The sequence below is a fragment of the Antennarius striatus genome, chromosome 8, assembly GCF_040054535.1.
Source record: "Antennarius striatus isolate MH-2024 chromosome 8, ASM4005453v1, whole genome shotgun sequence".
Taxonomy (NCBI): Eukaryota; Metazoa; Chordata; class Actinopteri; order Lophiiformes; family Antennariidae; genus Antennarius; species Antennarius striatus.
Genome location: NC_090783.1, coordinates 4,129,337 through 4,150,375, shown reverse-complemented (window position 1 = coordinate 4,150,375; position 21,039 = coordinate 4,129,337). Strand labels below are relative to the sequence as shown.

The window sequence follows — 21,039 nt, the reverse complement described above, 5'->3', positions numbered from 1 at the left end:
CGCGCGTAAAACCCAAGGCGGCTCGCGCTCATCGGCCTCCTGAGGCGCGCGACACGACGCGCGTGGGGTCCAATCACCTGTCCAGGTCCCTTCTCTCTCTCTCTCTCTCTCACTCTGTGTGTGTGTGTGTGTGTGTGTTTAACATGTTCTTTTTCAAAGTAATGCCTGACAAACATGGCAACACGCTTTCTATGCTGATGATGTGTCTTTTCATAGGATTTTTTCAATGTATGAGCATGATACTTTTATTTTGAAAAATGCATCTTAATAATAAATCATTCCTCTTGTGTCACTATGATCTACAGAATGCAAACCCCTGTCTGAGTCTGATTTTACTGGGGTTCTTTCGCCAATAATGTGACTTTGGAAAAACTCCTGAAAGGACTTCCATTTACTCAAGTATTGTATATATTCTAAGGCAGAAGGTATCAACAGTCAAGCAAGTTGCAGGCAAGTTGTGTCTTGGTGTCTGATTACCAGACTCATTGACTCTATACTGTGGGCTCTGAGTTCACTGACCTTTAGCTTGGGGTTGATCAGATAGATGGCCAAGGCTGCGTTTTGGCAAGCGCACAGTTTGAGTTCAAAACAGGGAAAACCCAAAGTTCAGTTTCAGCTTGGTTAAGTTGCACAAACCTCACAGAACAGCTTTGAAGTCTGTCTGTGACATGGCTCACGGTGACAAAACACGATGAATGACACTCCACGGGTCGGATGTAAATGTGAAGTATGTTGAAGGGATTAAGGAAACAGAAGTCAGATATCCAGAGGAGGATAATCTAGCAGGACTGGACCCTGAAAAAAGTACCCATTCAAGAGGAACAGTGGACGGTAGTGTTTGCCTGGTGAATAGAGCCTGCTGCAACTCGTTTTAGTGAAAGACCCAGCACTGTTCCCCTGCTAACACACACACACACACACACACACACACACGCACGCACACACGCATACACAGAGACTTAATCACATCACACCAGAAAAGGTTACATAAAAATCTTGATTTATTCTCCTACTATGTAGAAGATGTTTTACATAAATGGGCTAAACATGAAAAAAACATCAATCTGATTCATACATGGCCTATCATTTTAGTGAGATTGCATTGCAAATTGTACCTCACACACACTCCGCAGTGACGCATCCACACCTTCACAAGACCTGCTATCTACGCTCCTCCTAAATGGTCCATCTCCAGCCCAGTTTGTGCCTCTCATGTACTAATATCACATTTTAATCACAGATTTTACTGCAGAAATGCCAAACTGAAAAAATAAAGATAGGTTGATGCTCCCCAGTTTCCTCTTTGATCCCAAAAATCTGTCAGTAAGACTTTGTGGTGTGCAACAATAATCACTGATTTGTCAAGTTGCGATTCTAAATCTTTCCCAGGTAGTTTGGAAATCAGAATTTCCTTCCTTGTTTTGCATGAAACAGGGAATTATCAACAAGTTATACTAAGATATACTTAAAACAAGCATCCATAAAGACTATTATACAATTAAAGAAAAAAGTAAAGCTTTGGTTCATAACGTGTAAATTGTGAAGCTTGGAATGCGAAAATTCTGTTTAGATTCTGGTAAATTGTTGCATCTTCAACTCAAATTAAATCTCTATTTTTATGCAGTAAACATTCATGAGTATGGAACAATCTTAACAACACCAAGTAGTTCTACAAATATATAAGGCATATCTTTAAAAAACTGTTTACTGCTGTGGCCTGAATGTAATGAAAATGAGAATTGGCATGAGAGGCCAAACTGAGGCGAGTGCAGCCTGGACACCGAATCCCAGAGCTAAATGATGCTCAAATGGTGCCTCCAGCTTCCACAGCATGTCAAGACACACAGAAACGCCTGGAAAAGGATTCTTGCAATCAAAACCAGCAGCCAACCACAGCAAACTACATTAGAAACATTGAGGAATGAAATCTAATTTTTCTTCTCCAACAGCTCTCTGGTGAGGGGAAACAGCTGGATTCAAGCGATCACAGTGAAAATGTGATCTTACTAGAACCAAAATGTATGGAATGACTTATTGTACCGTGTTTACACTATAATTCTATTCTCATATTCACTGGTGAGAGTGAAAATGCTCTCAGCATCAGCTTTCAGTCTACAAGAATGATTTATGTTATTGCAAAACCTTTGGAAGCCAATCTTGGTCCAACATTTGGCAGAAGTGAGCAGTGGGAACCTTCAAGCCTCCGCTTCAAGCGGAGACGTCCTGCATATAAATTTATCATGAAACTTTTAAACTTTATTTATTATGAGGGAAAATAAGCCGGCGTCATTGAAGGCATTTTGATGTAGTAATTACACTATTTCTTCATCCTGAACACACAGAGAATATTTAAGTAAGCCTTAAATTGTGGCGGGATATGTAATTATTATCAGTTAAAATCAGACTAAAGAACTGAAAAACACCCACTGTATTTCAAATAAGACCTACGTAATGGAGCAACACCGACACGTGATAATCTTTTGTCTACACTGGGGAATGACATGGATGAAGCATTTAGAAAAAAAAAAAGGGATTTACCAAACTTGTCTGGTTTGGAATCCACAAACAAGGCCCCATTTTATTTTATCACCACTGCCTGAAAGTTAAAGTTCCCACATTGGCCGAAGCCTGTGGTCTCATCTCAAAAACTTAAATGTTGTATTGGTCCGTCTGCAGAGCCACTTTCAGATGTTAACGATGTATAAATGTAATTTTGAGTCTTGGTACTAATGTTGAATGTCTGATTTTAGAAAAAAAAAAGGTCCAGGATTTTTCAAACTGTATAAACTCCTTTTCAAATATTAGAATGTTTTCAGGCTTTTGAAATTAACAAAAATAATGTACAAAAATTACAAGGTCGTTCTAAAAACGACTCTGCTGTACGTGTGATTGTGCTCTTGAACACAAAGTCGCACCATCCAGGCGTTCGTTTCATCACACGGAGACCCGAGTTGTTTGACTTCACATACTCAAGATTGTGTTTCTTGTTCTGCTCGTGCCGGTTCTGCCCTGTCCTCGTCATCAGCAGGCCGCCTGCCTGGTTCCCAAAGCAGACTGGACCAGACGAGAACATCTGAAGCCACTCCTGATGCTTGTAGTAACAGCTTTATGCCTCGGCTGGTTTCATCAGTAATAAATAAATAAATACTCCAGGGGGTCAGGGGCACGAAAATAAGTCTGGTCTGAGCACGCTCTGTGACCCGTGTCTGATCCCTGAACCTCGCTGTTTTGCAGGACTGGTCGGTTTTTGTGGCGCTCAATCTATTCGGTTGCCACAGATGGTGAAGCGGTCTATTTCCAGCAAATCTTTCTTTGGGGGTTTCAGTGGCAGTCCGTCCCCTTCCGGTCCAATGTTGACATTGATAATTTTGTCATCGTCCTCGTCTGGTGTGGTCAGGAAAGTGTCCGAGTCGCTCGTTGGGAGCGTGGGGGCGTTGCTCTCTGTCGTGTTCATGGCCTGAGGGCCGTCTGAAGGCGATGATATTCCTCCTTCATTAATAGTGGGTTCTGTTCAAAAGACAGAGGAAGAATAGAAGAACTTAAAGGCATAGTTCACTAAGCAAACCTACAATCATAGCTAATAACCCATAGCTTTGACCACAGTAGGTTTTACTTCCTGAAGCTAAGTGTATGGTTATGGTCAGAGTGAAATAACAGAGATGTACCTTTAAGGCCAAGAGGTATTTAACTAATTCAATTAGTTTGTTGGGTAAACGATTACAAGCTAAAGGCAGCTTCATTCATGACTAGCACTTCTAAGGAGTGATATTTCTGTGGGCCTGGCTGCTCCTGTTGCTGGGGCAACATGAGGATCTCAGCGGGGTTAAATTTGGGGAGGATTACTTGATCAAACACATCAGTTAGTCCTCAGACGTAAATTTCTTTTCCCTCCATGTAAAACAGAAACAGAAGCACAACATGCACACAGACTAAGTGGTCAAGCAGTGCCATGACAGTACAAAACTTAAACTTAGATTAAATAACAGATTTAAAAGGCAGTTTAATCGGTGACAACCTTGCTGTGCTGCAGTGTAAACAGGTTTTGTGCGGTGGGCTCTGGAATTGACACGGCTAGACACGGCGGAGGGTGGAGGGTTGAAGAGTTTTTCTTCCATGTTGGCCTCTTTGACAAACACACAAGATGTCCCCAGCAGAACGATACTGTTCAGCACTTTCAGAGTGATCATGCTGCTCGCAGAGACATTGACATGAAAAAATACATACAAAAATTAAAATACACAGGATAAACAATGCAAATGTGTGTTGGTCTAAACAACATGATGTTTACCCCAGGTAGAACAGCAGCACACACATGAGGGAGAGCGACCCCTGGATCTTCACTGAGCTGTTCACAACTCTGATCAGCTGAAGAAGAAACAAAAACACGGTTAGATGTCACACAGCAAACACGAGAACACAAACAACATCACTACTAATTGATCCGGTCGTAAAAACACTGACCAGCAGAGCTAAAGGGAGGGGGATGAAACCCATTCTTCTGGATACCGAGTCACTGTAGTCAGTGTAAGCCTGAGGACACATTTAAGATGTTTAGAACGACAAAGCAGCGACCAACAAGGAAGCAGTTTTATAGAACATTTACTGATGTTACAGGAAATGTAGAAGCTACAGGTGAGGACACAGGAGGTTTTTGACTTCATTTCACTCACATTTTTCTGTCGACTGCTGACGAGATCAAATGCCAGGCTGGCTCTGTACTCGCCATATACCTAGAGAGGAGTAGCAGTCAGCCCAAGAACAAACATATAACTATGAAACATGTTTATATCCCAGCTGACATAGATGGAATGAGCAGAGGTCAGCTGTGATAAAGGAAAGTGCCAGCACAGTCGGGGCAGGTGATCACGAGCTGAATTAAATTTTGATAATTTCAGAGTAAAAACACAAAACTGAAGTCTGGCACACTTAAAATGAACCTGCTTGAACACAAATGTGTGAGTGAGGTTTGGGTGATTAGCTTTGTCAGTTTAGAGATAAGGGGGTTAATCCCTTCCTGTGGCATTAGCTTCCATTACATAACCCGTTACAGTTCCTTGAAAGAAATGGAAGACACAAAAAGATGTGAAGAAATGGAAGAAAACTGCTCCATTGATTCCTTTAGATTCAACGTGTTTCTACTCTGTGTGGGTTTTTTCAGTTGGATCTTTTGTCTGCTGTCATTCTGATGTGTCATTATTAGAACTCATTAAGTCGCTCTTGCAGTTTACGTGGACAAATGATAAATCCACATCTATAAAAAAAAAAATACTTGTTTCAATTCAGTTATTTGATCAATGATCATATTTTTATCCTTTCCTAGGTAATAAATAATCCACTTACACTTTTCTAGTCAGAAGGGAAGGATCAGGGATAAATAAGCACTAAACTTTGGTTGTCCATGTCTGGTTTAGGTGTCGTAAGACTCGCTGCACAGAAAAATGAATGAACAATGAAACTACTACATGGAAAAAAAAAGACTCACATCAGCACTGATTTCATTGAATTTGGTGATGAAGGCATGCTTGACGGCATCCACAGCAACCTCAGCAGCAATCACCATGAGTACATCAGGAAAGAGCACCCAAAGGTGGTCTATAATAACAAATACATTAAACTGATCAATACTCAGTCTAAGATTAGTTGTAAGTCAGATCGCTGCAGCACTGTGTAGTCACCCGTGTTCCATGAGAACTGCTCCATGTTTCTGAGACAGACGATGAGCAGGAGGATGTAGCTGGTGAACCTCTCTTTAATGTCTGTGGGAGACAAACAAATCAATCCTGGATTAACCTACTTCATACCCACTGCTGTGGAACTTGATTTTATGAATTTACCTTGTAATGACTCAAAAATTTTAAAAGCCAAGTTGTAAAATGTCCCCAGGCAGCTGATTCTGAGGCACAAATTGAGTTACTTTAAGTTTCTGTCACCACTTACCGCTGTTTGACATCTGGAAGAGGTTGTTCTTTTCAAACTTCTTAAACACGCTTCCTTTGATTTCCACAAACTGTTGGGGGGGGGGATGCAACTGTGAGCTTGTGCTGCATGTAACTGTCAGATGAATGTGTATTTTTGTCGGATGGACTCACGTTGTTTGACATCATGATGGTGAGTAGGGACTTATTGTGGGAGTTGAAAGCTACATTAAGAGTGGTGGCCTGAACCATGATGAGGATGGCATGAAGAACTGGACAAAAACGCTGAGGAAAAAATACACTGAGAAATAACAACTATCCTACACACACACACTCATCATATTATCTGCCCTATGTCTAATATTTAAATTGCTGTGATATAATTTAACCAAATGTGCACATACATGTGTATAAAATCAGCAACAGCATTTGAAACATCATGGCTTATAAATATATTTCAGAAAATGTTAAACTTAGAAACATGAATAGATTATAAAACTTTGCTAACCAGCAAAAATAGGTTAAAATAACCAGACCGGCAGCAGTGGTGAGGATACAGACATAGAGCACAGCCATGAAGAAGTGAGGAATCACGCCTATGTGTGCTCTCTTCTTCGCTTTTGGTTCCGTGGCGGTCCAATACAGAGCGTCCAAGATGTCCTGGCCAAATGACGAGAACAGTCGATCCGCCACCTGACAACAACCCAGAGGAAAGATGAGAAGAGGCCAGAGAGGGAACGAGCTGGTGGAAAACCACCATGAACAATCACAGGCATGTGTTTGAAAATATCATTATCTAGCCGTACCTCTAACATGTTGTATATGATGTACAGCTTGATGACGGACTGCCCCCGGATCAGGTGGTACATCATGGAGTAATCCACGTAGCTCATCAAAGAGTAGCACAGGACCATGATGAAAGCTTTAAGCATGTCACACACCTGGGCTGGCTGGAGCAGGCGGGAGCCACTAAAACACAAACACACATTTCAGTCTGTGTCCTGTGAAAGTCGACCAGACCTCTGCTGCCCTCTAGAGGCTAACAGCAATATTTAACTCACTGTTCCTGCTGGGACTGCCAGAAAAACTTGAAGCATTTTACCATTTGTACTTGGGCTGCAACTCAAGAAGGGAGGGTTCACTTCTTGTCAGTCAATAAGTCTTTCTGAGTCTTTCTGATAATCTCTTAACTCCTAAAGTAATTTTTCAAGCAAAAAAAAAAAGCTTAACATTCCCCATTAGGTGTTTCATGTGAGGATCTTCTGCTTTTTTCTATTCCTAGTTTATTCTCAAGAATATCATAGTAACAAGCAAGTTTGAGATAACTTTAGAATCTTCACTTATGGTTATGTTTATATGAAAGAGTCTCTGGAATAAAAACATTTTTGTGAATTAAACTGTATCAGAGGGGTATGGCTTATATTTTATGACATGGCAAATTATTATTATTTTTTTTACATATGTGTCCCTAATACTTGAGCATATACAGTACTTTACCTGACACCACAACAAGGTGATGTGATGAGCCGTAAAAGGGCCAGGATGACCCTGAGGGGCAGCAAGGTGAACACATAGAGAAAGGCATCCAGACAGAGGAAGAAGCCGAATATCATCAACTAAAGAGAAAGAACGAAAGAAAAACATAATGAACGATCATATGTACTTGCAAACTTTAAAACAATTTAAGAAATGTTGGTTTGAGTCTTGTGTGCTCACCTTCTCAAGCTCCTTAGGGATGCGGAGACAGGTATAGACCCTCTCTCTGCGCTCCGTGTATTTGGCCTCATTGTGCTCTAGGAAATATCCTCTGGTGATCTCAGTAGTCACAAATCGGACAAGAGAAAGGTCTAGAACCAGAGGACAGACAAAGCATTAAAAACATGCACACACATTGCCCCAAAGTCTTTACTTTACACTGGAAACACATTCTCATATTTTGCATAAGAAGGACCTGCTGGGGTAGGTTTGATCTTATCACCTAAAACCAGCTAACCTATTTGAAAATTCCACAGCAATGACACTTCTACTTATTTTCTGACACACCCAAACATTTTTATGAAACAAATATTTTACTGATATGTGATACAAATTTTGAACTATGTATTGTCAGGTGCAACTCGTTTGCCAAGGGAGTGCCACTACCTGCTCTGACCACTAGGGGGCTCTCAATGCCGTTCTACCTGGTTTACTCAACGTTCCCCAAAACAACCCAACATTATATTGATCACCTGAGTTTATCTTAATACAACAACATGTCTGCTTTGAATATGGCCTACTTTGAGCACCATTTTCACTGAGCCTCTGCAAGGTCCTTCAACTTTATTGAACAATACTAAGTAAATAGATTACCCTATGTTGAAATGGTCATAAAACAGAAGTACAGTATGTGCATGAGGCTCCAAAAAATGGGACAGCAGAGGAGCAATATGGCCTATTATTAAGACTCCTTCGTGATATAAATGCAGCATTAGCACCTCGCTTATTGTTGGGATAAATAATACAAGCAGAAATAACAGTGTAAAAAGAATGGGCGTTACACCTAATGTTACTTTTGTTCCTGTCAGTGCTCGCCACAACCAGAGTAAGTGCAAACTCAGAACAATGTCCTAAGCAACAGCGTACAGAAGCAATGCTACAATCATTGCTAACCACACACAAAGTGCTGTAAGGGTGCTAAATAGACAAAACTGGCTTCTCAAATTAACAGAAATCGGTCTGTTCAGGAGCTAGCTAGCGCTGTCAGACTGACGTCTGTGGCTGCACGAACGAAGCTAGCTCTTACCTGACAGGTTGCGTTTCTTGATATTACTTCCGCCGTTTTTATCGCTGAACCTCAGCGTCTCCGTGAGTCTTTCTCTCTCCTTGTTCCGCTCAGTTTGTGCAGCCTTTTTTTCCTTCTCACTGTCCTCCTTCTCCTTCTCTTTCTCCTCTCCAAGACCTGACGAGAGCGAGTCCGCCATCTTCGCCGAACGGTCTCATCTGGAAACCAGAAGACCGCGTCACGTGGTCTGATGTCATCAATTCATGTAATTTCACCGGATCACCAGCAGATGGCGCAAAGTCAGAAGAGACTGGTTTTGTCCCTAATACTCTTCCGTATGACATTCATCATGTGTATTAGACATTCAAACTATATCAAATATAAAGCTTACACTTAAATACGTTTTTTTAAAATATTAATTAGTAAATTATTGGATGGTGAATAGTTTTTTGTTTTGACTTTTTTAATTGCTTAACATTTTTATTCATCTTTTTACACATTAACAAAACAGCTAAATAGAGACCAAACGATATTCTCACACTCAATAGAAAAGAACATTTTTAAAAAGAAAAAAAGTTCAAACAGTGGCAGATAGTTCGATAAAAACATAATCATGAATGTGAAATAAGGTATAACAAAATAAAAATGTGAGATGTTTTCACGCTGAAATCCATAGCATGTTTTATTGTATAATTGTTGCCTGATTTATATCAGTCCGTGTAAAGCAATGTAGACTGTAATCTCCCTCAAACATTAACACACAGAGGGAATTTGCATGTAACATATTTCCAGGAATGACCAATAATTCAAAGACATATTTTATTAAATAAATGAAGCATGCAAAAAACGAGGTATGAAATATAAGAATGTAAAACGTTCATAACCTGAACCAATTGGCCTTCAGTGGTTAATTCACTCTCCTGACATTTATGGCTTGTGTTACCATGGAGTCATGGCCATTCTAAAACCATTAACTAAGCTATACTTTTATAGCTTCTATAGCGTCTTAACTCCTAGTCTTTAATCAAAATGCCAGCACTCAAAGGTTAATTCCTCCTCAGAATAAGGAGGTGTGAAGCGGGGGGAGCAGGAACCAGGCGCACGGCGCACGGATAGAGTTTCTCCCGGTAAGAGATCTCATGGATTCGGTTTCTCCTGCTCGGTTACTCACACGGCCACACATGCAACACCTCGCCAGGAGAAATTACAACTTTTCCATCATGCTGATTTATTTTTATTTCTAAACACCGTAGAATATACTCATGGTGATCGCAGAGCCCGAGTCGCTGCCCGGCGTCGTGTTACCTTCCCCGGGGCATCATGGTGGGCTCGTAAGATGCCTTCGCTGTGGAAACGGATAACATTCTCGGTGGCCTCGGTGCTCAGTATCGGATCGGCGGTCCTTCTGGTGGTGGCCTTGTCCACGGAGCGGTGGGTCACCGGGCGGATCTTGTGCAAAACCGGCGCGGAGATCGTGAACGCGTCCCATCCTGAGCTGGAGCAGTTCATCGGTGACATTTACTACGGCTTGTTCCAGGGAGGAAAAACCAAAAGGTGTGGACTCGGAACGAGGCGCTCCAAAATATACAGTAAGAAGACTTCACACTTTTTTCATTCTTATTAGTGAAAACTACTCAGTGTTTTCTGTTGCGCAATGAATTCAACAACTGTATTTTATTTTATTTATTTTATTTAGATCCCTATTATCCAACCTGTTGCGTCAACAGCAGATATTTCACTTCAGGTCCATTTATCAGACAACCCCCCCCCTCCCCATTATGTACAATATATTATTATGACATTATCACATCCTGTAATCTCCAACGAAACAATCTGCAATCTGAAATGAGTGTCTGTCACCATTAAGTTGCCTTTAAGGAGAAAATTATTCAAAATGATCAGGTTGGGTTCTACTCAGGCTAGACACCTGCCCTCCCAACAACTTGCATGGAAATGGGTGGTGTAGTTTTTCAGTAATGCTGCTGACAAACAAACAAATGTAATCCTTGATGGTGAAGCATGAAAGTACAAATATTGTTCAAGTGACTATATCCTCGTAGCTTGTGACAGACAGAAAAAGAAAAGTACTGCATTCCCACATCATGTGTTATCAACCTTCACGTTGGTCCTCCTCATAAAGAACAAGCAGACCACTGTTCAACTGGCTCTGGTCACACTCTTTGGATCCATCAGATTTTCTCTACCTTGGCTCAAACAAACTTGCTTAGAGGACTGATAATGTGGACTTCATGCATGTTTTCATTTCCCCACTCTGCCCAGTTTTCCCGAAGCTTGTGCAGACATTGAATGGAGGCCTTCACATGATGGTGATCCTCTTCTTGCTGGTGGCTGTAGGCTTTGCGTTGGTCAGTCTGTCTTTCTGCATTTACAATGCACGCAAGGTTCCTTACCAGAGCATCAAGGGGCACAAAGGACTCTACTTGTGGAACTTCATTGCTGGTTTGTCCTCCTCAGATATGTGATTTTACATTGGATGCTTTATATTCCCATCGTTATTTCTCCAGCTGCACTTTACAGTTATTTTCTTCCTCTTTTTTCTTTTGGAGTACTTTTCTTTATTTGCCTTTTCTAATGCTTCAGAGCATCACTTTACCTCTCCAGTTTCCAACTCAGGTCTTTCTCCTTCTCTGTTTCCAGCTTTTTTTGGTGCCTTGGCTGTGCTGTGTTTCCTGGCAGCCATGAGACACCACAGGCTGACTGAGCGAGTGGCCAACTATCGCGAAAACCTCTTCGTGCTTGTTGTCCTGGATGACAGCCTGGACTGGTCTTTCTGGCTGGGCATCGGCAGTGTTGGGACTCACTTTGCCGTCTGTGGGGTGGTCGCCATGAGCCGCATCAAACTGCCTAAGCCTGAGATCAAGAAACCAGAAGAACCCACCATCTCGTCTCTGGATCTGCTCTACTGACAGACCTGCAAGCAGAGAAGAAACATCCTGTCCTGTATATATTTTGTCAATAGCGTCAGTGTGTAAATATTTTTTTTCATCCTGCATGTGTGTATAGAAAGTAAATAAATTATTTTTTATGTTACTTCTCGTTTAATTTAAATTCAAGTCATTTTATGAAGGAGTGAGGGTCTTTTGTACTTCTTTATTCCCAGATAATCTTTGCAACAATGCATGAATGGCAGCAAGCTTACTCAAATTTTTTTTACGATAAATCACTTATTCTTATAATTGGTTCTCCTAATTTCATTTTTAATTAGATTAAACTGTTTTTTAATTTAATACATTTCAATTTTAGATTGATCTTTTTAAAAAATATATCTTTGTGTATTATTCATATTTCTCTTTCATTCTTCATTTTGACCTGTTTTATTCAGATTTTGTTGTATATTTCATCTTTGATTCTGTGTATTGTAAAGCCCTGTACAATATTGAATATGATAAGAGTGTTAACATCAAAATATTCTATAATACTGTAGTTATAAACATAAAGCAAAAATAATAATGTGTATCAATGATGTATGAATAAATTTCTTTGATAATATAGTTTTTATTGGTACCTGGTGAATTTAGTTTATAAGTGTCGTTTTTGTTACTGATGAAGATATGATATAAAATTAAATAAACAACATTGTCATTTAATACAAAACAACAAGTTTTCGCTTTTTCCTGCTGCTGATTCAAATGCTTGCCGCTAGATGGCGATAACAACAAACACTTGTCGCTGGTGGTGACGTATGAAAATCGCGACCTGTCAGACGCTCCATCTGTCTTACTAGTGCATGGATGCGACCTCTAGGTTACTGATTTATATTGGGTTTATGTATGAAAAAAGATGACCATGTTTCTTCTGAGGAGAACTATACGGACGGGAGTGTGGACAAACCACTTTAGACAGTTTTCTACCTCACAGACTCACTTGAGCGAAAGAAAAGTAAGTAACTTTGCGTAAAACCTTAGTTAGCTAACATCCGTTTACATCACGCACAAGACCTAGTTGTAGTTAGCACTGTAGCCTCTACGCACTTGCGTTTGTGTGGGCATGTGTGGTTCTCTTGTTAACAACGTGTTAACGACCTGCAGGGTCTGGTCCTAGGAGTGTTCGAGAACAAGGTGGGAGAGGAGGGCAGCCTGCAGCTGACAGAAGCTGCTGCGGGGTTTGACCAGAGTCTGTCCGGGAAACTCTCCGAACTGTTGAACATGTGAGCCTGTCACCTGTCAGTGGATGTCTTTTTATGATCAGATCACAGTTTCCTGGTATTACCTTGTCCTAACTAAAAATCATTCAGCTTAATACAATTACTACCTTTTTGAGTGGCTGATTTTTGGAAATTTTACACAAAATGCATAACACTGTTTTTTCAACCGTGAAAGCTGCAGTACTGATAAATTCTGAAGGAATTTGTTATAGATTGTGATTTTAAATTGGTTTATTTTGTTCTTTTGCATCAGTTCTGGACCTGCTCTCAAGAAAGGCAAAAGCAGAATATTTTATGGAATTCACAAGGTAACATTTAGTGACATGAGGCAAAGAAAACTGTTTCTGTTCTGTTTCTTGATGTCCGTAAATTCACTCCGTGTCTCCTCAGGACTTTCCATGTCTAGCAGTAGTTGGGTTAGGAAAGAAGAATGCAGGTGTATGTGGGATGGAGAACTGGGACACTACCAAGGAGAGCATCAGACAGGCAGTGTCTGGTAAGACGTGACTCATATTAGTGTTGACGGATATTACAGAGTTGGTACCTGTCTGATATCTTTATATGTCTTTGCACAGTTGGTTGTCGTGTACTTCAGGATCTGCAGGTGAACCATGTTGAGGTGGATGCCTGCGGAGATGCTCAGTCAGCAGCAGAAGGGGCCATTCTGGGTTTGTTTCAGTATGACCAACTGAAATCCAAGAAGAAGACCAAAGTAACCACACAGCTTTATGGAAGGTAGATTAAGAGCACTTTACTGTTGCATATTGTGTTTCACAGCTTGATCTTCAGACTGATGTGTGTACGTCTGTTAATATTTGCTCTTAGTACTGACTTGGTCAGCTGGGAGAAAGGAGTCACGTACGCAGAAGGTCAAAACCTTGCACGGCTTCTCATGGAAGCTCCAGCCAATCACATCACTCCTACCACATTTGCCAACACCATTGAAGAGAGACTGGCGGCATTTTCTGAACAAGTCACAATAAATAAGAGGTTTGTGCTTCATCAAAGCTTCACTAAGGATGTTTAAAACAGCTACAATGCTGTAACATTTTGGCAAACAAATTTATCTTAAAAGTCATCTTAATTGCTTAGTTCAGCATTGCCAGGTACTGGTCTACGTTTGTCTGCATGTTGTGGTGAAAACGGCTTATAGCAAAGGTAAATAGTCTGCTGGTATATAAGTGAGGTTTGTCTAAATATGTTCTTTTTGGTATATTTGCCTCTTCTTCCCCATCTATGTCCAGAAAGCTTTAAGCATTGTGGACTGGAAGGTGAAACAAATAATACATTACTGATGTAGTTAATCATAAAAATGTGCACTGCATTATGATGATTCATGTTATTCTTATTCATTTTGTTCTTATATTAACCAGGCGCCACTCTATTCTCAGTTGAGAGGATTTTCACTTATTCTGTCTTTTCTTATACATATTTGTTTTGAGTATTTAGGTAAATAAACATACCATAGTTATTTTCCATTGTAAGAGTGCCATTTTCTAATTCTAAATTTACATTATAAAGCCTAAAGGAAGGACCACTGTAAAGTCATGGAGCTCAAATACAATCATGCCTCAGCAGTTCTCTTATAGTTTTGTCGTGCACTGACTTATAACTGTATGTGCTCAAATGGTCTCTGCTGCTGTAGCTGAAGCCTGTCAGAATGTAGTGTATTTTTAAAAAGTACATGATAAACAGGTGCCAGTTTAAATACAAATGAAATATGACCATGTCACCGATACTGAAATATTATATCACTTAAAACATAATAAAGTCTGATTATTGTCCATCTTTCAGTGTAGTTTAAAGACTTTTTGTCTGATGATTATTCTGTTTAGATCTCAGGCCTGGATAGAGGACCAGCAGATGGGAGCCTTTCTCAGTGTGACCAAAGGTTCAGATGAGCCACCTGTCTTCCTGGAGATACATTACAAGGGTTCTCCTGACGGAATGCAGGCCCCACTGCTCTTAGTGGGCAAGGGGATCACCTTTGATAGGTAATCCTTAATAATTGATTTACTATAATCATTAAAAAGATGAAGTGCTGAGAATATTTTATGTCACATGTTGGTAGCGGTGGTATTTCTCTGAAGCCATCTCCTTCTATGGATGCAATGAGAGCTGACATGGGCGGAGCTGCCACTGTTTGTTCTTCTATTGTCACAGCAGCAGCTCTGAAACTGCCAATCAATATCATCGGTGAGTTTTTTCTATATGTAGGTTCTTCAGTGGAATTTATTTAACAATATTTTGACAGTTATCATTTTACATTATTTCTATCACTCTACACATTCTTCTAAACAATAAATCAGGTCTTGCCCCCTTATGTGAGAACATGCCCAGCGGAAAAGCTACCAAACCAGGAGATGTTGTCAAAGCCAGAAATGGAAAAACAATCCAGGTGGGTGGTCCCGTGATGGAAGGTCCAGAAAGGCACCAGAGTTTGAACGGTTTTGTGCACATATGAGCCACTTTGATTGTTGTTTTTTGCGCAGGTTGATAATACAGATGCAGAGGGCCGACTGATCCTCGCTGACGCTCTGTGTTACGGTCACACCTTCAACCCCAGGGCCATTGTTAACGTTGCTACGCTAACAGGTGGGATGTGTCTGCAGATTTATTTTCACATAAACATTGATAAACAAAAACAACCTTATCTTCAGGTTTCTATCAAGCTAGAGATGGATTTGACTTCAACTTGAATTTAGTTGTGTAAATCAAACAAATTGCTGTTTTTTTTTACAGGTTTGGAGTGAAAACTGTCATGTGACTCTTTCTTTAAAAGGGAGAAACTTTCATTCTTAACCCATATAAGTACTTTAAGTGCGTTGCACATTTTTCATCCTATTTCAACTTGTCCATTAATGTTTAAAATGTATTGTGTTCATGATCAGGTTTTACTTTGTGAGAGCAGAGAAAAGAAATTGAACATCATTTAGAGGATGGCTGTATGATTAAGATGTGATGTTTCCACTTTGACTGTTTCATCAATGATGACACTTTAATAAATTCATTCCATGAATAAATTGCCTGTCTTACAGGTATAAATTTCGTGTTCAAGCCATGTGGAAGCTCTTGCCTCACCTTTTGTTTGCTTCTGTTCCAGGCGCCATTGATGTAGCTCTTGGCTCAGCAGCAGCGGCAGTATTTACAAACTCTGACTGGCTCTGGGAGCAGCTGCACAAGGTGCTGCATCCACACAATAAAGACACTCAGAGCATCTCAGTCTCCCAGCTTTTGAGCTGACAGTATGTGTTTGTGTGTGTGTAGGCCAGTGTTGTAACAGGTGATCGAGTGTGGCGGATGCCTCTATTCAAGCACTACACCAGCCAGGTGACTGACTGCCAGCTGGCTGACCTCAACAACATCGGCAAGTACAGCCGGTATGTATCTGGTTGTAGACAGCGATCGCCTGCAGTTCCTGCTTCAGTAGTACACCGTCCTGAACGGGTTTATTAAACTGGAACTGTTACTACAGCAACAGGTCGTCCACCCCAAACTGAAAAATGTGCAGTGTGTTAACAGTTAGCTGGATGAGGACCAAGACGATTGAAATGACTCCCGTTCTTAGAGGATTGTAGATTTTTAGATGAGGATATGAAGGTTATTGTGACATCACATATTTTCATATTGAAGACTGTTGAAATGCAAACAGATATATGTATTATTTTATGTTATATTAAATTAGTAACCCAACATGCACTGTTGCCCCAGTGCATGTTGGGTAGATTGCAAATAGATCTTCTCCTGTACTGGCAATCACAATAGTACGAGTGCTCTCTTTTTTTGTCTGAATCTGTTGTGTGTTGACAATCTGTCAAGGTCTGGTGGTGCGTGCACAGCAGCTGCATTCCTGAGAGAGTTTGTCACAGCTCCACACTGGGCCCATCTGGACATCGCTGGTGTAATGAGTAATAAAGATGAAATTCCTTATTTGAGGAAAGGCATGTCTGGAAGACCAACACGTACGCTGGTGGAGTTTGCATCAGGACTTGCCCACAGTGACTAAGTGATTTTCACAAAATCGGATAGGATACAAGATTCCCTGACTGTGACCGCGCGCACGCACACACACACACACACACACACACACACACACACACACACACACAATCTCTCTCCCTCAGTCTTGGTGTCATTCCTCTTTCACAAAATTTGTTATAAAAATAAACTCATGTGTAATTCTTGTTATTTATTGTTGTCTCATTTGTGTGTAGCCAAAAGTATGTGGATTCCAAAGCACCCAATATTGACTCACTACCGCCAATTAGAACCAGGCTGCAGGTGTTTCCTTGAATTTTGCAATTGCCCTGACTCATCCATTAGAAATCAATTTTATTTTTAATGCTGTATTTATATTTTTTGTGGACCGCACATTTCACAAGTAGACAGTCTTGTATAAAACAGCTGCCGCCATTTGTAAGAACTTTGACATCTAAAGTTTTTTTTCCAAAACCTGTTGGCATGTGATTCTTTCAAACAGATGTCTGCTTGTGTCCCTGTATAAGTCGCGATCGTTCAAAGTTCAAATGATTGTGGAACACTGGCAAACAATCGACTTTTGTCAATATCCCAAAATCACTCCACGCCCCAACACAAGAAGCCACTGGTCTAAAATATTTTAATTCACTGTAGCATCAAAGTTTTTCTTAACTGAGATCAACAAAAACAACACCTTGAGGTCAATGGAAACATGCTGTTGTGTAGATTCATCCAGCTCAGAGTAAAGATTCAATTCAATTCAAAAAACTTTATTTGTCCCCAAGAGGCAATTAGAAAAAATTGGATCAGAACCTACAAGATTTATTTATTATGTTTGTTTGAGACACTTCTAGAACATTTCCATCATTCAGAACTAAATTTTGGTAATTAAGATATTTAAATAAATGTCTGCATCCTATTTGGACGCCAGAAAGGGTCAGTGTACTTTCCTCTGTGCGCATGCGCGGACTCGGAACACCAAACAGACCCAGACCAAGATGGCGTCAATGGGAGGAATGTTCGCTGGGCAGCAGCCGTCTGGTGCGCATCCCGTCGGGGGTCCAGGTGGACCGAACCAGCCGGGTTTCCCCGGTGTCGCCGCCAGTACACCGGGAAGCCACACTCTGGTGGATGAACTGGAGGCGGCTTTCGAAGTACGAGGCTAATTTGCTAGCTTGCTTTAGCATCGTGTGCATTTGTTTTTAGCGAATTAAGCTAGCTAATGAATGAATAGTCGTTTACTTTAGTACAGTAAAATGCTCCCGGGGCTAGGATCTGCTTCAGGAGACTTCTGCACCACGTTAATATCGATTAAATCATGTATACAGAACTCTGGTCTGTCGGTGCATACATAGATTAAGCCATGCTAAAGCTAGCTAAAGGCTAGCAACACACCTGAGGTTCCAGCTCGACTCCTGTTGTTTTCCTGCAAACGATCACCAACCCTCCCTCTAACGCTTTTAAAGTAAAACAAGTCGAAAGAAAGGTGCCTCAACATGACACCCAGCCGTGCCTTCCTTTGTGCAAAAGTAATATCCTACAAAACTAGTTCATAACAGTAAATGTGAAAGACGCAGAGTATCAGAAATAAATCAGGTGACACAGCTGTTGTGAACAACATTTTATACCATCAGTGAGGAGTGTGTTCTCAATCAGTATTGACTACATTAGTAATCCTCTTCAGGTGGAATCACCAGATGTTATCTTATGGGATTGTGGCCCAGTGTTAAATCAGGTGGTTGTAGTTGTTACTGAGAGAGGAGGTTTTCCAGCTGTTTCCAAATAGAGAAAGTGTTTTCTTTGGTTTGGAAAATAAATCAGTCATATATGTTTGGAGACATGGTGTTTAGTATTATTATATGTTACGTTTTTACTGTTAGAATCAGTCCAGTAGTTCCAGTTTAAACTATGGTGGGATGTAGGCAGTACACTGTTGTTTGCCTCCATGTTCATAGCAGAAGATTCAAGTCTGCAGCAACATGTAATATCTGGAAAATGACATATTTTAGACATTTACTTTATTACAGTGTATGGAATCTTCAAAAAACTATGGTTTATTACAGTTTATTGATGATATTTGTTCTTTTTTTCTTCAGGCCTGTTTTGCATCGCTTGTAAGCCAAGACTATGTCAACGGGACTGACCAGGAGGAAATACGAACTGGTGGGTGACGCTATTCACATTTTCCATGGTCATTTTAGTGAATTTCAAATAAAATTGTAACTTAGTTTTATCTGTATTGTGATTGCAGGTGTGGACCAGTGTATACAAAAGTTCTTGGACGTAGCTCGACAAACAGAGTGCTTCTTTTTACAGAAAAGGCTTCAGTTATCTGTTCAGAAACCAGAGCAGGTGGTCAAAGAGGTAATTTATTGTTACTTGAATTGTCATTTATCTGACAGATAGGAGGCTGTCTCCTCTTCCTATCCACTTTATATTTCTCATGTTCTCCAAAATGATCTGTTTAAGCACCAAGCAGACTTGTTGATCCATTTGAGAACCATTATCTGAGTCGTATCCAAGGTTACGATTGAGATTGTATTTTTGTTGTTGAACTAGATCTGTGGCATTCATCAGTGTTTGTATTAGATAATTATCTCTATTCATTAATGTGTTTCGTCTCTTCTCTCTTGCATTAATTTTCTCACTTCAGGATGTGTCAGAGTTACGTAATGAGCTACAGAGGAAAGAATTACTGGTTCAGAAGCACTTGTCTAAACTGCACCACTGGCAACAAGTACTGGAGGATGTTAGCGTTCAGCACCGCAAGCCCTCAGACCTTCCCCCTCCTGGACCCCTGGCCTTTCTGGAGCAGGCGTCTGCGAGTCTGCCCCCTGCCCCTTTAAAACCCAACTAAAACACCAAAGGTTATGGTTGGGTTAGTTTTCCATTATATGATATTTCCCAGCACTGAGAATGTGATGTTGAACTGGAATTGGGAGACACAGACTGAAGCCTGCGATTGTGCAAATATTCACAGGACTGAAGTTATGTTACTGTATCTAAACAACCACATCACTACTCGCTTCAACTGTTTTTCAGTATTTTGTATGTAAATATTTTTGTTCAAGTTTTTACTGAAAAGAAAAATTAAAGTGATTCTTTTGAATCTTGCTCAAAGCCTTGTTTGTGTTTTTGTTGCGCTGAGAATTTATTTTGACAGGTTTCTAAATGAACACAGGGTCAAGCTTTTATTTGTTCAATTTTAAAGAGCCCAGTTTCATAGATCATGTGCTGACAAGTCATGGAGATCACGCCGGCCAGTCAGGATGATTGTGTAATGCATCTTGTGACTCAGAACCTGTCAATATTGTTATCTCAGTCTGCACTTGAAGATGACATTTACCGACTGAGAAAAGTTGAGTCTAATTTTGTGGAAAGTAAATGAGCATTTACAGAGCACAGAATAAAAAAAACCAAATTAAATTTGACCGTTGTTATATTCTGTCACTTCTAAGTGGATGCATTTCTTTGGAAAAGTAAAACTAAGTCACTGAAGTATATTTTCTAGTATTTTTTGGTCATTTATTGGAGTGCTGAGCTGAAAAAGCATCGCTTTCAAAATGCCTCCCACTAAATTGACTTAATAATGCAACAAACATAACCTACTGGCACCTTTAATCCCTTGTCACTTTCACTTTGATTCCTGATGGGACTGAATACAGATGGCCGAGCCTCCTGACAGCCGGTTGTCTCTAATGTATTCAGTGTCTTCACCATCACAGACGCGCTCCCCACAATTTTGTAGCTGTCACCTCCACTGACATCACACCCAACCACAAATCATCACAGATGGACTGGAGACTAGTGTTTGACAAAGCAATTCTGTGGCTCTTGGTATGAGAAAAGAAGCATCCTTGTATTTAAAAGACGATTGAAAGATGATTTAAAGAGGCCTGTACGACATGAGAGATGGTGGAATGAAAGGCAGCCACGTAACAGCGCCATTGGATTAGCTTGTGGGGTCCGGTGCCTTGCTCAGGGGCACCTCGGTAGTGCTCAGGTGGTGGACTGATCCAGCTACCAGTTCACACTGCATACTTTGGTCCTCGCTTGATTTGAACTAGTCACCCTCCAGACCCTAAATGAAGCCCTGGTGGACTGAGTTACTGCAGAAATATAACACACAAAATAACATTTAGTTATGAATCAAGTCAAGATGAAGAAATGGGAAGAGATAGTACAGAATAAGATAAAAGTTTTATTTATTATTTTATTTA

The 21,039-nt window shown here is 40.5% G+C and overlaps 4 protein-coding genes across 4 annotated transcripts; 3 read left to right on the top strand and 1 right to left on the bottom strand.

Moving 5' to 3' along the window:
• Positions 1-973: 973 nt before the first annotated feature.
• On the bottom strand, positions 974-8,884 carry tapt1b (transmembrane anterior posterior transformation 1b). Its single transcript, XM_068321227.1, has 14 exons — positions 8,698-8,884; positions 7,632-7,762; positions 7,413-7,531; positions 6,722-6,884; positions 6,473-6,608; positions 6,090-6,187; positions 5,938-6,007; positions 5,676-5,756; positions 5,483-5,592; positions 4,671-4,730; positions 4,462-4,530; positions 4,289-4,365; positions 4,016-4,188; positions 974-3,507 (listed from the first exon to the last, which is right to left on the bottom strand). The coding sequence occupies exons 1-14, from the start codon at positions 8,873-8,875 to the stop codon at positions 3,257-3,259; spliced, it is 1,716 nt and encodes a 571-aa protein (XP_068177328.1). The 5' UTR covers positions 8,876-8,884; the 3' UTR covers positions 974-3,256.
• An 887-nt stretch (positions 8,885-9,771) lies between these two features.
• Positions 9,772-11,822, top strand: clrn2 (clarin 2). The gene is made up of 4 exons (XM_068322592.1): positions 9,772-9,803; positions 9,930-10,265; positions 10,957-11,136; positions 11,335-11,822. Exons 2-4 carry the CDS (start codon positions 10,013-10,015, stop codon positions 11,601-11,603), a joined length of 702 nt encoding a protein of 233 aa, XP_068178693.1. The 5' UTR covers positions 9,772-9,803; positions 9,930-10,012; the 3' UTR covers positions 11,604-11,822.
• A 594-nt stretch (positions 11,823-12,416) lies between these two features.
• On the top strand, positions 12,417-17,133 carry lap3 (leucine aminopeptidase 3). Its single transcript, XM_068322041.1, has 13 exons — positions 12,417-12,576; positions 12,726-12,844; positions 13,095-13,149; positions 13,232-13,337; positions 13,417-13,576; positions 13,667-13,831; positions 14,677-14,835; positions 14,913-15,037; positions 15,151-15,239; positions 15,334-15,436; positions 15,945-16,024; positions 16,109-16,221; positions 16,661-17,133. The coding sequence occupies exons 1-13, from the start codon at positions 12,478-12,480 to the stop codon at positions 16,845-16,847; spliced, it is 1,560 nt and encodes a 519-aa protein (XP_068178142.1). The 5' UTR covers positions 12,417-12,477; the 3' UTR covers positions 16,848-17,133.
• A 675-nt stretch (positions 17,134-17,808) lies between these two features.
• med28 (mediator complex subunit 28) lies at positions 17,809-19,939 on the top strand. Its single transcript, XM_068322299.1, has 4 exons — positions 17,809-17,973; positions 18,916-18,982; positions 19,071-19,183; positions 19,473-19,939. The coding sequence occupies exons 1-4, from the start codon at positions 17,818-17,820 to the stop codon at positions 19,674-19,676; spliced, it is 540 nt and encodes a 179-aa protein (XP_068178400.1). The 5' UTR covers positions 17,809-17,817; the 3' UTR covers positions 19,677-19,939.
• The last annotated feature ends 1,100 nt before the right edge of the window (positions 19,940-21,039 follow it).

Excerpts from the sequence above, each read along its gene's own strand:
- clrn2 (XM_068322592.1), top strand. The coding sequence starts at position 10,013 with ATGCCTTCGCTGTGGAAACGGATAACATTCTCGGTGGCCTCGGTGCTC. Across the intron at positions 10,266-10,956 it reads GAGGCGCTCCAAAATATACA|TTTTCCCGAAGCTTGTGCAG; the intron begins GTAAGAAGACTT and ends CACTCTGCCCAG. Across the intron at positions 11,137-11,334 it reads CTTGTGGAACTTCATTGCTG|CTTTTTTTGGTGCCTTGGCT; the intron begins GTTTGTCCTCCT and ends CTCTGTTTCCAG.
- lap3 (XM_068322041.1), top strand. The coding sequence starts at position 12,478 with ATGACCATGTTTCTTCTGAGGAGAACTATACGGACGGGAGTGTGGACA. Across the intron at positions 13,338-13,416 it reads CATCAGACAGGCAGTGTCTG|TTGGTTGTCGTGTACTTCAG; the intron begins GTAAGACGTGAC and ends GTCTTTGCACAG. Across the intron at positions 15,437-15,944 it reads TAACGTTGCTACGCTAACAG|GCGCCATTGATGTAGCTCTT; the intron begins GTGGGATGTGTC and ends CTTCTGTTCCAG.
- med28 (XM_068322299.1), top strand. The coding sequence starts at position 17,818 with ATGGCGTCAATGGGAGGAATGTTCGCTGGGCAGCAGCCGTCTGGTGCG. Across the intron at positions 17,974-18,915 it reads AACTGGAGGCGGCTTTCGAA|GCCTGTTTTGCATCGCTTGT; the intron begins GTACGAGGCTAA and ends TTTTTTCTTCAG. Across the intron at positions 19,184-19,472 it reads CAGAGCAGGTGGTCAAAGAG|GATGTGTCAGAGTTACGTAA; the intron begins GTAATTTATTGT and ends TTCTCACTTCAG.
- tapt1b (XM_068321227.1), bottom strand. The coding sequence starts at position 8,875 with ATGGCGGACTCGCTCTCGTCAGGTCTTGGAGAGGAGAAAGAGAAGGAG. Across the intron at positions 6,609-6,721 it reads TCATATACAACATGTTAGAG|GTGGCGGATCGACTGTTCTC; the intron begins GTACGGCTAGAT and ends GGTTGTTGTCAG. Across the intron at positions 6,008-6,089 it reads CCATCATGATGTCAAACAAC|TTTGTGGAAATCAAAGGAAG; the intron begins GTGAGTCCATCC and ends CCCCCCCAACAG.